Source organism: Syngnathus acus, chromosome 5, assembly GCF_901709675.1.
Source record: "Syngnathus acus chromosome 5, fSynAcu1.2, whole genome shotgun sequence".
Taxonomy (NCBI): domain Eukaryota; kingdom Metazoa; phylum Chordata; class Actinopteri; order Syngnathiformes; family Syngnathidae; genus Syngnathus; species Syngnathus acus.
Window position 1 is genome coordinate 5386299 of NC_051091.1, and position 15874 is coordinate 5402172.

The 15874-nt window shown below is 42.2% G+C and overlaps 2 protein-coding genes across 3 annotated transcripts; one reads left to right on the forward strand and one right to left on the reverse strand.

Moving 5' to 3' along the window:
- Positions 1 to 1515: 1515 nt before the first annotated feature.
- Positions 1516 to 9002, forward strand: LOC119123295 (V-set and transmembrane domain-containing protein 2-like protein). Of its 2 annotated transcripts, XM_037252291.1 has the most exons (5): positions 1516 to 1755; positions 6468 to 6634; positions 7670 to 7714; positions 7841 to 8145; positions 8331 to 9002. In XM_037252291.1, exons 1-4 carry the CDS (start codon positions 1650 to 1652, stop codon positions 8096 to 8098), a joined length of 576 nt encoding a protein of 191 aa, XP_037108186.1. In that variant the 5' UTR covers positions 1516 to 1649; the 3' UTR covers positions 8099 to 8145; positions 8331 to 9002. The 2 variants fall into 2 exon arrangements, with proteins under 2 accessions (XP_037108186.1, XP_037108185.1); XM_037252290.1 differs by having other exon boundaries at positions 1517 to 1755; positions 7841 to 9002.
- A 283-nt stretch (positions 9003 to 9285) lies between these two features.
- Positions 9286 to 15802, reverse strand: tgm2b (transglutaminase 2b). The gene is made up of 13 exons (XM_037252287.1): positions 15585 to 15802; positions 13522 to 13701; positions 12532 to 12750; positions 12301 to 12419; positions 11870 to 11998; positions 11615 to 11795; positions 11361 to 11493; positions 11147 to 11253; positions 10832 to 11071; positions 10489 to 10764; positions 10269 to 10429; positions 10061 to 10197; positions 9286 to 9803 (listed from the first exon to the last, which is right to left on the reverse strand). The coding sequence occupies exons 1-13, from the start codon at positions 15592 to 15594 to the stop codon at positions 9653 to 9655; spliced, it is 2043 nt and encodes a 680-aa protein (XP_037108182.1). The 5' UTR covers positions 15595 to 15802; the 3' UTR covers positions 9286 to 9652.
- Positions 15803 to 15874: the final 72 nt, after the last annotated feature.

Below are 15874 nucleotides of genomic sequence, written 5' to 3' on the forward strand. Positions count from 1 at the left end.
TCTCGTCATATTGTTGGGTTATCATCTCCACCTGATCTTTTCAGGCCCGTTTCTTTTATCGACCAATCGCTCATCTTGACCGCTCGTCAATTTCTTTGCGTTTACCTGCTTTTCTGAAGTCTGAAGCTTTATGGGTCGCATTGTCAGGAATGAGCGGAGCCAGGGCGACCAAATGCAGCTTGGACCAGGGTTTATTGGGGGTAAAGGTAGTTGGAAGGGAGGATGAGGGGACAAACCAACAAAACCGGCAAACTAACATAACTTCCTAACAAAACCAACAACAGGACTGACCGACAGACTGGATAACAGAAACGGAACTGGCCGACACAGACGTGAGACAAAAAGACATCAGAGTGACACGCAGACAGGACTTAAATACGACACAGGTAACGAGAGGTAGGTGACTGTGATTAGTACATTGATTTTGAGTTGACACAGGAAGGGAGGGGTGAGTACACAGACGGACAGAAACCATAGCAACCTACATATAATAAAACAACCGGGGACGAGTCGTGACATTTGTCATCATGTTCCCATGTTTAGTTTCCTGTCTTGTCTTACTTAACTCAGTTTCTACAGCACTTAAACAACTGCAGCTGTAAAAAGCCGCCCTCTGTAAAACATAATAATACGGACAGTTATATGAATAGCAATAAATCTGACATTTAAACAGTGAAAAGCTGCCATTGTGTTGTTCTGTGGCTTATGTCAAATCAAATATTACTCCCAAGTGTTGAGTTTGACTTCAGGCACAATGCAAGACTTCATTTTCAAATAAGCAAAGTGACACAATGCAAAAGTGAAAGATCTAGCCTTTAGGCATATTCATGATCTCTTCTTGTGTCCAAATTTGCTTCTTTTCAAGCATTAATCTTCTCCTTCGGCTCACCAGGTGTCAGCAGCTGAGCAGCGAGAAAAAGGCAAATGGACCTGAAACTGAATATTTTGTTCCCCCCATGGACTCGAGGTGGTTTTTTTTTAGTGCTAATTTTGTATCTCAGTACAGGGCGCAGTCTTGGGACTTTTATGTCTCAAATGAACCTTGAGCAAATCCTTTTCTGGTGGTGACTTCATAAGAATATTGCAGGTGCTTGCATCTAATTACTGTTTGCATCTAATCAGTATGAGAAAACAAACTGATTAATGGCCACATGTTCATAAGTCTCAGGCTATTTCCTACATGTACCTACCTATATTTATTATTAAATATTGTGCCAATTGCTCTACTTTGCTTTTTTCACCTCAATTAGTGAGATAAATGATAATACCTGTACCTCAAATTTTGTTTGTTAATATGACTGATAAATGTAACTAAATTTTTCTTATACATTTTTGTTCATGGATTCATTAGTCAATAAACAACTTCAAATAAAGTGAAATTATACTTTGATAATTTGATAATCAACCATTTGCAAGCGTCGGTTTGAGATCCCTCCGCGTAATTGACTTTCACTGTTAGCCGCTTCACCGTTGCTCTTTTGCGTCTCCTTCCGCTTGCTGCCTCGTCACGTCCACGGGCTGAGCAGCAGAATAGTGCATAACTGTTCAGTTCCATATCCGTGACGGCTGCAGCGCTGCGGAGCTCCTTTTACCGATGATCACCACCTGATGTGACATTTCCTTCTCACTCGTCGACACATTTGGAAGCAATGAGAGGCATAGTGGGGCTTTTGCACTACGTGGGACTTTATGTGCAATTTAACGCAGCGCTCTATGGAGAACAAAATGAACTGGATAATCATTTATCTGGAAATGGTGAGTTTGAATTCTTTGCATGTAAATATGCACTGTTCGTTGGGAGTGAGATTGTTTGATTGTGGTGTTATTCATTTCTTTAGGATTTTATTCTAGATTCTAAATTTACTGGATGATATTTAGTTACTGGATAATAGAAATAGTCCAGTGTTTCAACTTTGGTCTCAGGGCCATGTAAAAGTCCAAATGCACAGAGAAAAACTGCATAAAAGGCTGATTTTGTTTTTTAAATGAAAAATTATTCATCATTTTTTAGTTTGGCCCTTTATTAAAACCGAAATGATTGACAGATAAAAGTTCCCCAATTTAACCTGGTGGTAGAGAAACGAACAGTATTCTAAATATTTTAATCTCGAAAGCTTTAAGCAACCAGAGAAGTGAAATTCATTGAATTTCCGAGCATCTTTCGACCTTTAAGGTATGAAAGCAGTTCTTCAATGTCGTCCTAATCACCCCCACACACAAGGTGATGATGATGTCATGGAGTGAACTGCATGATTCACTCCAATCATACTGATGAGGCAAGATCAGGTACTAATTTGATACGGGTAGCAGCAGAATGTTTTTATTGAATAGTAATTAGTTGAAAAAAAATAAAATGTCGTTTAAAAATAAACTTTAAAATGAAATTGGGCTGCTTGAACATGTTTTTTATTTTAAATTTAGTAACCAATGCTTCACAGTACATGTTGCTGAGCCTTTTTTAATCACTTTGACTTCACTTCTAATGGTAACTCAGTCATTATTAATGAGTACCCAAAGCAGCATCTCTAAATGGATTAACGGTGGTGAGCAAGTTAGAAAATCAATTAGCCAAATTTCTCCCATTGGGAGTTCATTCTAATAGGCTATAATTGTTGAGTTCTCACTCATGTGGGGTTTCAAACAGGCCATGAAATGAGAGTGGCAGCGGGTGTGGGGGGGTTTATGATCACAAGCTGCCACCAGGATGAAAAAAAAAAAAAAGTAAAACTACTTCAGAAAAAAAATCTCCAAAAATCATTTCATAGGTTTCGTCTATGAATCACCAAAGCAGTGGAGCTTTCATGCAGAGCCTGAAAGCGCTGCTCTCTGGAGTGCTTGTTAGACGCAAGCCAGACCCATTTGTTTCAGATAAATGCATCCATCTGAGGACCGTTAAGCTCCCGCAGCCCAGTTTCCACTTGAGCTCAAGTAGAAATCAAATTGCCTCCCAACACGAAACACTTATTGGTCCTGTGAAGATTAATCAGCGGGACGAGTTGGTGAGTATCGGCGGGAAGGCTGCACAAAGAATCTTTTGGTTGTTTGCTCAAACGATAGTACCAGATCTCAGACTCGGTTTGTTGTCTGTCCTTGCTCTCGGGGTGGAGGTAAGTTGGTAGCATTCCTCCCGTTATCCCTCGTGAGCGCATCACTAACGCTCCCTTCGTGCCTGTAATGATCTGTCAGGCCTCAGCATGGTGTCATCTTAATTAGGATGACACTTTGTGTTGCTGTCTCACTTAATAGTGCTTGGACTGTGCTCAAACTGATTAATTGGTAGATTTGCATTTGTGAAACAATATCTGACAATGTCAGATAAGTATAAACTTCATTTAAGAAAATTCACATTTGGTAACATACTAGGTAAAATGGACGCAATGTACAAAAAAGAAAAAAAAAAAAATATATATATATATATATATACACACACACACACAGTACATGAACTATACAGACGTGCTTGGGCTCCATCTCATTTAAAACGCATCAATTCAGGTAGAGATGAGAGCGGGTCAGTCGGCGCCGCACTCGATTGTACTTCAATTCGCATCTTTTGATGGCCGTGCACAATCTCCGACAGAGCGTGACGTTTGTATTCATCTCCCGTGAGTTCGGCCCGGGTGCGAGTTGTCAACAAGGCATGTTAATACATGTTCTCACACACACTGGGAGGAAGTGGAAGTAGCCCCTCGTTTGTTACGTCCCCGAGGATATGAAGAATTCATGCCGCGGGTTCGGATGATCCGCAGCAACAGGCAGGCAGCTGCTCTCTACTCTTAGTTCATGATTTTTACCGTCCACCTTGAATGGAGGCTGAAGGGCTCACAGCATCCACTTATTTCCCCGAGGAGCTGGCTGTCTGTTTATCCCGTTGCTGAATCTGAACCTAATGCAACATTATTGACTTTCTGGCAAATTCCCACATGACTTATTTTTGTTTATCAGTATGTAATGTTGTGTTTTCACCCCTCTCGCCATTTGGAGCTGTGAGCAATCTTAGTACAAGGAAAACTCCTGTCATTACAAGCCAGGGTGATAAAATGTTTTCATAAGAGTATTTGAATCAGCAGAGACGTGAAGTGAAGTAGCAGCGCTGTATACATCAAGAAATGGATTTTTATTCGCTTTGGATGAAAATAATCAAAGGGTTTTCGATTATTCATTCATTAAATAAATAAGCTTTATTTGCACGAGTACAAGAGTGACAATTTTAGCGAAAAAGATCAATAGTAAGTAAGTTTCTTTTTACACAAGCTTCATTCAATTTTGGCTTTAGCTTTTGTTGATTATTAAAGCCATTAGGGAAAGAACACCTCCCAGTGCAAATCTGCAGAACTTGCTTTCAGATCATTTCTTAAGGCAGGGTGAGGTCCTCAAGAGGCAAATGCACAAGAAATGGACTCAGAGACTGCTTTGCACTGCTGTTATTTTAACCTGCCCTTATTATAAAATCTAATATAGCAGTTGGTGTCCTCCAAAATTTCGCAACTCATCAGATTTTTCAATGCGGCTTTAAGTGAAAGAAAAAAAGGGGTTAGTTGGAGTCAAAAACATCTCTGAGTTGGCAACACAGGGCACTGTTGCGCCATCCTTGGTTGTCATGGTAACGAAAGCTCTATTATGCATTTGAGTGAGACTGAACCAAACAATTTCAACTTGAGTGTGACAAAGGTTTGCTGCAATTGTGTTTTTTGTGTCTGTCTGGTGCATCTTTGAAAATGGTGTGGGGGAAAAAAAAAGCACGGAAGCTTACACACAAAACACACACTTCTTGTCCATGCTGATACATCCTCTTTAATTAAGTCCTCTTGAAAAAGCTCCATGGGCCAAGAAGAAGAATCGTGCTTTGACCCCCACTCTGCCACTCACTCTTGATTTATCCAACTAATTTTCCTTCTGACCTGAAGAAAAAAAATATTTGATTTGGACTTATCCCTCTTGGGCTTGAGTCACGTGTGTGTGTGTGTGTGTATTTTTCTGTTTACATTTATAGGTTCTATTCCTATCCCTCTTTCATTTTTAATGAGTCTTCTGTGGCCAGCAAGCAGCCTCTTCTCAAGTCCTCGTGGTCTCTTCGCTCTCTCGGAGTTCAATATGCAGTGCGGTGAAAAATGCCACCGACGATCCCTTTAAAAATGCATGTTGTGGACGTGCATCATGAAACAATCATTCCTTGCCTTTGCTGGAAGAGCCTTCTGCCAAGTCGAATATATGCTCAGGAAGGTCAGTTCAGCAAGCCTCCGGCAGCTGGCTCAGTCCATTAGTTGGATTTACATACTGGACTGTTTCATTTAAATTACTGCGTGTTGTTCCTTTGGTTTTGGTGCGGGGATCTTAAAGTCCGAAACAGATGATGATGATATTTGTCACAAATTTCAGAGTGGTAGCGAGATTTGAAGCAGCAGTGTTCATCATGCACCGATATATATTCTTCCTCAGTGGAAGGCAGTGCAAGATTTCATGATGGTGGTAAGCGAGGGAAGACGGACACAGAGCCGATTTGATGATTAGATTGCGATGAGCATCGACCCGGTGGAGACGTAATCGGATTGCGATCGGCGTGTTGTTGTCTGTGGACTGATTGATTCTGTGTGGCACGGAAGGTGTGCGCCAAATGTACCTGCCACGAGGGATGAAACAGTTCAGGGACATCGAGGAGAGTTTCTCTGCTTTAAATGACACAGCTAGAGGCAGTTAGGAGACAGTCAAAGATGGCTAAAAAATAAGCACTGGAAGCTTCAGGGAAAAAAAAAAAAGAACTGCTTCAGAAGTCATGCTGCAATGTAAGCATGCACACACACACACACACGCACGGACGTACACACACACACGCTGGCAATTCAAAGTGGGACGAAAGGAGCATTCTGTCACAATGTGAAATAATAGACGACAAAGATCAAACAGGGCGATAATAAGGCAATGACGTTGGAATGGAAAGTCACATGGTTTCAACAAAAAAGTGGAGACAGGATTTAGTGTGACTGGTATTCCCTTAAAGTTCTTTGTCTTGTTGTCAGACTACGTTTTTGTGCGGGACTTAACTTTGCTTAACTCTTTGAGTCACATCGACATCAGTTCACCTCTACCGCCTCGCTTCTCTTGACAAATGAGACCACAGGCAGGCCGTGAGTTGAAAATGCATCAAGGACGCGACTCTAAAAGGTCAGGTAGTTCAAATGATACAGAATTCCTTGTCAAGGCTTTCCCCATTCTCTGACTTGATTTTAAGTACGGAGATTCTTTGCAGTGCATATCACCAGCGTTAGAACTTTTGTACCGAAAAGGAAAAGACAATATTTAAAGCAGTTGATAATGCCACCAGCTACTTAGTAAGAAGACAGGCTGCAGCTCATCGATAAAGCTGCCCTTCACATAGTTTCTGAAGGTGACAATTCTCTCGGGCTGGCATCCGTAAAGACGTAAAGAGATTACAAGCAGTTGTCAATCTTTCAATGGCTCTCTCCCAGCTTTATTCACAGAGGTGCCCCACGACATCACGACGCAGAGTGGCGAGGATGTAGAGATGGCGTGTTCCTTCCGCGGCGCAGGTTCTCCTTCTTCTCTGGAGATCCAGTGGTGGTACACCAAGGAGCACAGACACGGACCCAAGAAGCCTGCACATATCACAAATGATGTAAGCAGCAAGGCACTTTTCTATTGTTACTAATTGCAAAAGAGATGGCTTACATTTTTGGGCATATTTGTTTTTCATGCAAGTCTCCACTGTTTTGTTAATGGATGCTCTCAAGGATGACCAAGATTTATAGATCATTCATTATTTAGTGTTTCACTGGCAACTGGACCATGTAATGTGTGTACGTTTTTCTTTGAGGGCCAATCGATGATGGATGTTTCCAATTTTAACACTAATGACGGTACGGACGTTGCTATATTTTGTAGGGCTGTAAGAATGAATTAAAAGAACAAGAGGGGCATTAAATGGCATCAGTAATCAAAAGAGGACCTCATGGGTTCACTTTGCCAAGCATTAGGTTTGCTCAGTCAGTAGTTTTGGAGAGATTAGTTGACTTATGAATGCAGAATTGGTCACTGTACCAAGATATTATCTACCATAAATCCCACGGAACAGAAATGAGTGGATAATTACTAATTGACTCCAGCCAGCACTGGAGGAACAGGTTGACTCCCTCCCCGAATGGGGCCACTTACACTCTCCTGCGGAGCCTGCAGACACTGTAATTGGCACTGAAAAATAAATAGATTTTGAAAACGGCTACGCCATGCATAATTCATACCAATGCCCAAAAGAAATGCATCTGTGCAAGTGCGCACGCATATTTTGCAGAACTCGGAGATGGGTGGCTCTTGAGGAAAACCTTGTGCAATATAGGCAAATATATGAGATGAGGAAAAATCATACATAAAGATCAGATAGCGTACAAAATAGCAATTTAAGGAGGAAAAACAACATGAAGAATAGTGATGAGGGATTCAGGCAAATGTTTTTTCAATCTAGCCAAAAGATTGGATCGTTTGACTCCCAAACAGCTCTTTGAGTTTTATGGGATGATTAAAGTCACGGATGACAAAAAATGTCAAATTATACATACAAATGTTATCTAATCAGTTCTTTGCAGACTCTGCCTTTGTATCGTCAATGAAGTTGAAATGTTTCTGACATTTTCTGACATTTTATATTTTTGTGCAGGTTGTTCCTCTGGAGGAGACGTTGAAAGACGCCACTAAAATTAGCGTAAGTACAAAGACACGTTTCCGCTTTTCAGTTGAGCTCCACACTGAAGGACGAGACTCCTCCATTTTGCATCATTTGCCTTCACTCATCAGTAAAAACAAGTCAGTAAGTCCGCGTGCCTCTTAGGTGGTGAAAGTAGCCGGCAGCAACATTTCACACAAGCTACGCCTGTCCAGCGTCAAGCCGTCGGACGAGGGCACCTACGAGTGTCGCGTCATTGACTTCAGCGGCTCTGTGGCGCAGCGCCATCACGTTCGGGCCTACCTCCACGTGGAGCCTCGCCAGAGCTCCGACGTCCACGGATCGCGCCGTCGCTCGGACCAGCGGGGCAGCCAGCACAGGAGAGAGAAAGACGAAAAGGAGATGGGGTCACGACACGACTGACTGACGACAAAGTCTGTTTCTTAGCGTGCATGTTCGTGACTAAGAAGGTGATCATTCTCATCGTCCGCATCATTTTTATTGTTGCCGCCTTCCATCTTTTTGCTTTGTTTTAAATATGAAATGGATGTACTTTTTATGAGTCGAACCTCTGCAGCTGTTTTTTTTTTTTGTAAACAGGTAATCATTACTAGCACAGAATTTTTTTTGATGTGTTGCTAATCTCCATTTGCAGGAATGTACAATTAATTCCCAATTGAAAGGAAACAACCATCTGTTTTCCCTGCCACTTGGCCTCATTCGATTTGTGGCTGGACTGGAACTTTAATGAACTTGGCATGTTTTTGTAATGTTGGAGGAAGTTGACGTTAAGGAGGATAAGCGATAAACTTTGAATGGGCAAATGTAAGTAAAATATTTATTATCACGTCTAAGGGTGGCTTCAAGACCTTTTGAAAAATGTTTTTGTTTCGAATGTTTTTAGTTTTAAATGTATGCCTTCAACAACAATATTGGCTGTCTTGTAATTGCTATTCTCATTTCCTATCATTTTATCCACTACGATCCAGTAAAACAGTTTGTGTACCTTCATGCCTACTATGTTGCAGGTCTTTCTCAACCTATTTTACACTTTGTGTTTCTTTTAGAATTTAACTAGTATGTCCACATAAATCTTTATTTACGCACTCTTGGAGTTAAATACTCCCAAAAACTTGAAGGTGTCTTGTATTTTCAACACGTTTAATAATTTTTGACTGTTGGCAGTGGAGGGCAGTGTTGTCACATAACTCAAGTAAAACAAAATATGGAATACAGTCAGTCTTCATTTGTGATGTCATAACAGCTCCCACAGATGGTAACATAGGATGAAAACTAGAAGAAGAAAAAAATTAGTAGTGCGGCATAAAGAGTCTGGCTACATGCAGTCCACAAATGTATTATATTAAAGATTAAAAAAGTCCCAATGATCGTCACACACACACCTGGGTGTGGTGAAATTTGTCCTCTGCATTTAACCCATCCCCATGTGATTTTAATCCATCCCCTGGGGGAGAGGGGAGCAGTGAGCAGCAGCGGTGCCGCGCTCGGGAATCAGTTGGTGATCTAACCCCCCAATTCCAACCCTTAATGCTGAGTGCCAAGCAGGGAGGCAATGGGTCCCATTTTTATAGTCTTTGGTATGACCCGGCATATCATTCAAACACAAGGCATGAACCAAGGGGTGAGACGAAAAAAAAAATCATTCCATTTGTTTTGAAATTCGAATGTGGAAGTCAGTTCTACGTAAATTGCTTCTTAATTCATTCTTAGTTGCCTTAAATATTTGTGCCAATAAAAACAACATTGACACACACACTTATTGACAATGATAAAAACATTATTCCAAATGTCTCTTCAAATTTATATTTGGAAGAAATGCCTGTTTAAAGTCATGTGCCGTTTTACATACAAAAATATAAACACTCATTACACTACATAAAAACTTTATAGGGATACATTTTACATATGATAAAAACTAAAGTGACACCTTCATATTGCTTCTGTCTCGTAACGCGATTACTTTCCAATGATGACGTTTTTGTAGCCCTTGACGTGACACAACTTGCTACTGTCAAAATCCACCACCAGCTTTCTCAGTCCGCTGTGGGTGGGAGTGAAGTACATTTTCACCTTGGCGTCTTCCCCAGGTCCCACCGGAAAGCTCAGCCTGCGGGTCAAAGCAAACATTAGTGCCAAGCAATCTCACAAGCCTCCGGTGAACTAAATATTTACATGACTAATCAGCATTTATATTCTAATTATGGCAGTGTTATCTTTTTGAACTGACAAAACCTGTGTTTACCTCCAGTAGAGATTAAGATCAAAGTTATTTCTTTTTCCCAGTGTTGGAAAGCAATGACATACAATTTGATAACGCCAGTCCCTGGAAAATAGACATCAGACATGCTGACAGAGATATCCAACCTCTCCGAGACGACGCTTCCTCCAGTCAGGTTAGCCCCCTCCATGCTGAAGCAGCAATTCTCCAATGGCTCCGGCAAAGGATTTTTTAGCGTGATCTCGGCCGCCAGTTTTCGATTCTCCTTGGGTTCACCCAAAATCTGCAAAAGACACAATTAGCATCATTTTGAGTGCAATCAAAATACACGCTTCTCTCATCACTAACACTCACTCGGACTTGAATTTCAGGATTGTCCAGCACAATGTTTCTCACTGCCAGCGTGGCTTCTCGAGTGGCGTAGTCAAACAGGAGAGCTGCCAGACGGATCATGTTATCTTCGGTGAGCTGCCCACCATATTTGGAGTAGTTGAGCCTTAGCGGAACCTTCCTGGCTGGAAGAAAATAATACATGAGTTGTGTCATTTGATGACGATTCCGACGGCTGGCTCACCTCCTCCAGGTGACAGCTCAACATTGAGTAAATCTTTGAAGCCGCAGTTCCCTCCCTGATTGCCGTTATAGGACACGGCACAGGATCCAAAGAGCAGGCGGCACTTTTTGTCGCTCTGTGTGTTGTTGCTAACCAAAGCAAACACGTCAAAGTCGCAGCCCTTTTTCATCTCCGGGGACACTTTGATAGTCACGTTCAGGCCTTGGTTGTCCTGCTGCTGGAGAAGTTTATTTTGGTGGTTGGCTTTCTTGAAGGCCTCGCGCTCTTCATCAGAACCTGAGCACAGAATTTTATTTTATTTTTTCTTCCCAATGAATGAACTTCACCCATGCTGCCTGCTTACCTTCGGGATGCTTGTACAGATGAGTGATGTCTTCTCTGTGGTCGCTGCCAATGCTTTTGGTGCTGATCTTCTTCCCCACCAGTTGGGTCGAGGTGACTTTCGATGTGCTGCCGTCTTTTTTCTTCATGGTGGTGATGACGTCAGCGTTGACTTCGGCAAAGACAAAGGGAGCGTCGTACTTGTACATGAGCTCACCGTCCTTAATGGCCCTGACAGGGATGGGCCCACAACAAAACACTCCTGAGGAAAAGAAGGTGTGTGATGCGACGTGATCCACCGCAATTCGGAGATGTGGTCATCAAAAATGTTGGTTACCGTCACTTTTTTCTTGAGGTGTGGGGTCACTGGCTTGCCAGCCGTTATAAGCGGAACTAATTAAGTCTGGTCGGCTCATCCAGCTCTCCACCCAGCAGTGATAGTTCCTACAGATACCCGCACGATAAACAATACACAATACGCAATACACACATTCAGAGAGCTCTCAGCCAAAGTTGCTTCTAGACTTCAATGTTTTATAATAAATAGATACCAGATCATTTCTCTGGATCGAATGAGTTCCCCGTTCTCGTTGATGTAGCGTTCGATCACCAGGTTGCTGTTAACGTCATGTGCTGAGGAATAGTTGGTGACCACTCTGCAGGGGATGCCAAGAGCTCTGGAAACTACAGTGTGATAAATGTGTGGTTATTGCAATACTTTACATATCAGCATTGTCTCCGTGTAAGGCAAAGTGTGTTTCATTGCGATAGATTGCCACACTCTATATACAAAGTCTTATCTTACTTGAGCAGGCAACAGCAGCAAACACCCAGCACTGTCCGAAACGAACAGGCTGACAACTTTGTGTGTCCCAGCAACGCAGAATCTCCACACTGCCCTTCCAGAACATGGGGCTCACCCCTCCGTCAAATTTGTTTGTCCAGTTTCCCTGCAAAACCCCTTTGTCATCATCATTGAAATTCACCTGTAAGGCAAAAAGGAATGTCAACCTGCAGCTCAAAATAAAATAAAATAAAATAATGTAGTCAGTCAACTCACCATGGCACTGAGAACTCTGGACACATAGATGGGATTTCTCCTGCCTGAGCAGTCTTTGCCTGGATTACGTCGATATTTGGGATTCATATCCAAAATCCTCAAACACACATCCAGGATTCCACTTTCAAACTGTGCATCAAAAGAAACAAAGTTATTGCCGCCCTTTATCTGAAGAACATATGTGAGAGACATGTTTTGGAAACAGGTGCGGCGAAAGCACATAAAGCTTCAGTAATCACGTGCTGGCGATGCCAAGAGAAACTGGAAACAAAAACAATCCTCCTCTGCCTCCTGCCAGATTGCATAATACTCTGGACATTGCAGGTGTTACTCTGAAGTCTTACAAATGTGTGATTCTGCAGAGCGTTGGCTCTAAACAACCGTATGCATGTGTGGAGTGAGTCTGGCTGCTTCAGTGTTGATGTTGGTACCTGGCCAAAGTTCCATGGAGTCGCTATTGGATGTTTGGCATCGCCCCGAAAGATGATCCCATCCTGGGACAAGACATATTCTTCCAAACTCTCCTTATTGTCCAGATATACAGCATCTCCTGTTGCCAAGAAACGGGATTTATTCGAGATAATGCTGCTCACTCATTTAGCTTATTTTGTCTCAATCAATCAATTCATATGTTCTTCAAGAACCAGGTTGAGTTGATCCACCTGAACACCAGGGGTTAAACAACAGGATGAAGTCAATCCGTGCAGAGTGTCCCAAGCTCAGGTTGTAACGTCCGATGGGTGCATCGGGGGCAGCGCAGAGGGACAGCGCCACGCTGTCTCCAGGGGGACTGACGACCGCCGCACTCCAGCGCGACGTGTCGACGTTGGCGGACAGACCAAACAAGGCCCGGGTGCCGTATTGTTCAGAAGGCTGCGGACCTGCAAAAGTAATTATGGTTGAAGAAATGAAGAAAAGTGAAATATTTGAGTCTGGCTAACAAAACTCAAGGGAGCATTTTCAAACTGCCCTAACTGTAAATTTCTTAATGTAAACCAACAGTGAAATAACACATAATGACGATGCCCCCGATGATTTGAAAATCATGTGGCCTTAAATGGCTAATTTTGCTGTTCTGGTAAGTTACATAAGCCTCCGTCTGGTCACGCTCTTTCACCGCCTAGGAAACCAAGAGGGTCATGGAATCAAAGATCCTCCTTGAACCCATGAAAATATGCTCAATGTGATATCATAGACACGGTTATCAGGCAATACACACATCTCGGCACTTCCTGACCATTTGTTGGCAAGAAGTCTTATCACGGTAGGTGGGAGACAATGACTAAATGTTAGATGACAAGCAGAAGTTGATAAATGAAATATATTGCCCCAGGAGGAGGAAGGAATGAAACACATCTTCACTAAATGACACAACAGTACCCCCCCCTTAAAAAATAAATACACATCTGTTTCCTTTCCCCATCAATCAACACCACATCTCATTTCCTCCTTTCCATGTCTGAAATGACAATAGGCTAAAAAACTTGTCTCAGCATGAAACGGGTCGGTAATGTGTCCTGAATTCCAGTAACATCCGAACAGGACGCAACCACAATGGATTCTCCTTTCCACCTTTGAAACTTGGAACATGTTCCAGTCAGTGAGCCCTCTCAGAACCCTGACAAAGAAAGAATTGCTAAAAATTGGGTCACCTGTCTCAGCAATGCATTGCAGAGTGCTAAGTCCTGGTTGGTAGCTTCCCGAACGAAGATACAAGCTGATGGTAAAGGGTTGACCCCGCCTCACTATCAGCCGGTCCACCCCGTTGAGGTCAGTGTAATGGTCTGTGTTGTTGAAGTCACATTCCAAGTTGCAGCGATCGATGTCTAGAGCTAAAAAAGAAAAGGAACAGTGGCAAGTGAGTTGCATTGCATTCCGGATGACAAACTTTTTCATGAGACCTATTACATTCCAAGTATGTCATTAAGAATTTGTAGATAAATGGTGTGTTAGGTTTAGTAGTTCGGGACATTCCCAAGCTCTTCATCATTTCTCGATTCCGTTTATGATGATAACAGTGAACTGCAGGACTCTTTTGTGAACCAAGGTGGAAATATTTACTTCCACCACGCTCACGTACACAATCATACACGCACGCACACACACACAGTAGAGCCGCTCCTTCTCTCCAGGGTGAGCCATGACTATAAGACAGTCCCACCCTTTGACTTCCTCTCCATGCAATTTCTATTTAATGCTTTGCTTGTTGGCCTCCTGCCAAAAGCGGCCAATTCATGACATGTCCAAAGGTTAACAACCCTTCCGTCTATTTTGTATTAGCGGCTGCACACAAACACGAGTCTGCGATGTCACGGTCAGGCGAGACCAAAGTAAACACAGACGAAGCCTCGAAGGCGTCCTGCTGATTTATATGAAGCCAAAGGCAATCCAATCTGAGCAGTGATCTACACGCACGACTTTGGTTTGTTCCTTAATTGAACAGATGTCAGTTGAACAACTGGAGCAAATTCCTGAAAGATGCCAACATGATTTAGCTCGGGAGAAATGCGGATCGGCTTAGCACAACTTTTGCTCGTTTCATTTCATTTGATCTGTGGGCAAGAAACAAAAGGATTAGTAAAGTGATAAACCACATTTGCAAGTCCGTCATCCAACACATCCATTTTAATACATTCTTCTGAATTTTAAAATCCACTCACACATTGAAGCCAATTCCAAGCGGATTAGAATGTGGAAACAATTACAAAGATGAATATCACATGCACACATTTGACCATGCCTGTGTTTAAATCCAAAACAGTTGTCTTAACTCCCTCTCTGGGGATCAATTTAGATGAAAACCAGTACATCAAATTTACTTGCACATATACAACAAACAATCCAGCCTTGACGGAACACTCCCACACTCTTGCGATTATCGAGCTACTTGCGTCAAAAAGTGCAGCGGAGGCCTAAGTTTACCTTATAAGGCCAAAAGACAACAATCATGTGCCTGGAGCTTTTCTGTGAAAACACAACATTGACTTTGGGAAATGTGCATGCAAAAATGTGTATGAGACATTTTTTACGGATGCTTTGTGGAAATTCCCGAAGCTGGAAAGCAGGCGACATTGTACTAAAGATAGAAGTGTAACATTGAAACGTGTTGTTTTAGCATGTTAAACGTGTAAAGCGATTGAAAAGGCAGCGTGCATAAACAGTTTTACAATTCTTGGTAAAACTTTGAGCTTAATTGACTTTTAAAAATATTCAGACTTTAATCTTATCTATACTATTGCGACATTTTAATTGTAATATTACACCTTGTAACATAAAAAACGGACTTATTATGGAATTTTATTTTTAATTGCAACATTATGAGTACTTGCTCCTGTTGAAAACATGCATCTATTTTAAGCACAATCATCTAAAGATAGACGATGGCATGCTGCTAATTGTCCAGACTGACAATAAAGGTCATCTGCCCATTTGACTGATTTCTCTTAAGAGTTGTTGGAATTCCTCCCAGGGGAGTCGATGAGAGGAACTAAGCCCCAGCTGCTCAGATTCTATAAGTGGTCCAGTTTCAAAAGTTTCAAATATCAGTGATTTATTATTGGTATTATTTTTAACATGCATACTGTACATGCTTAAGAAGTGTGATGGGGGTGCAGAAAAAGTTCCGGTGAAATCACACATAAAAGACCAAAAGAATTCCATTTTCATGCTGGATAAAAAATAAAAACTGGCATCAATCTAAGCGAGTATGACTTACCTTGAGCCATGTTTTTGGAGTGGAAATGTCACCCGTGGAGCACCTGAATGGAAAATGTGTATTTGCTGTTATCTGCATGTTATTTGTACTCTTCCTCCACCCCATGCCAGAGTGCTGGGTGGGCGTGACGCGACCCTCCCCTCAAAAAGTTCTGAGGGGGGGGAGTCATTCCCACAGTCAATTCACATTTAGGTTAGAGTGGAACTTCACCGGGACTCAAGAAGCGTGCTTCTCTTGCATTGGCTTCCCGGTGACCACACAAGGCAGACTTGATTCAACAGTGATGTCAC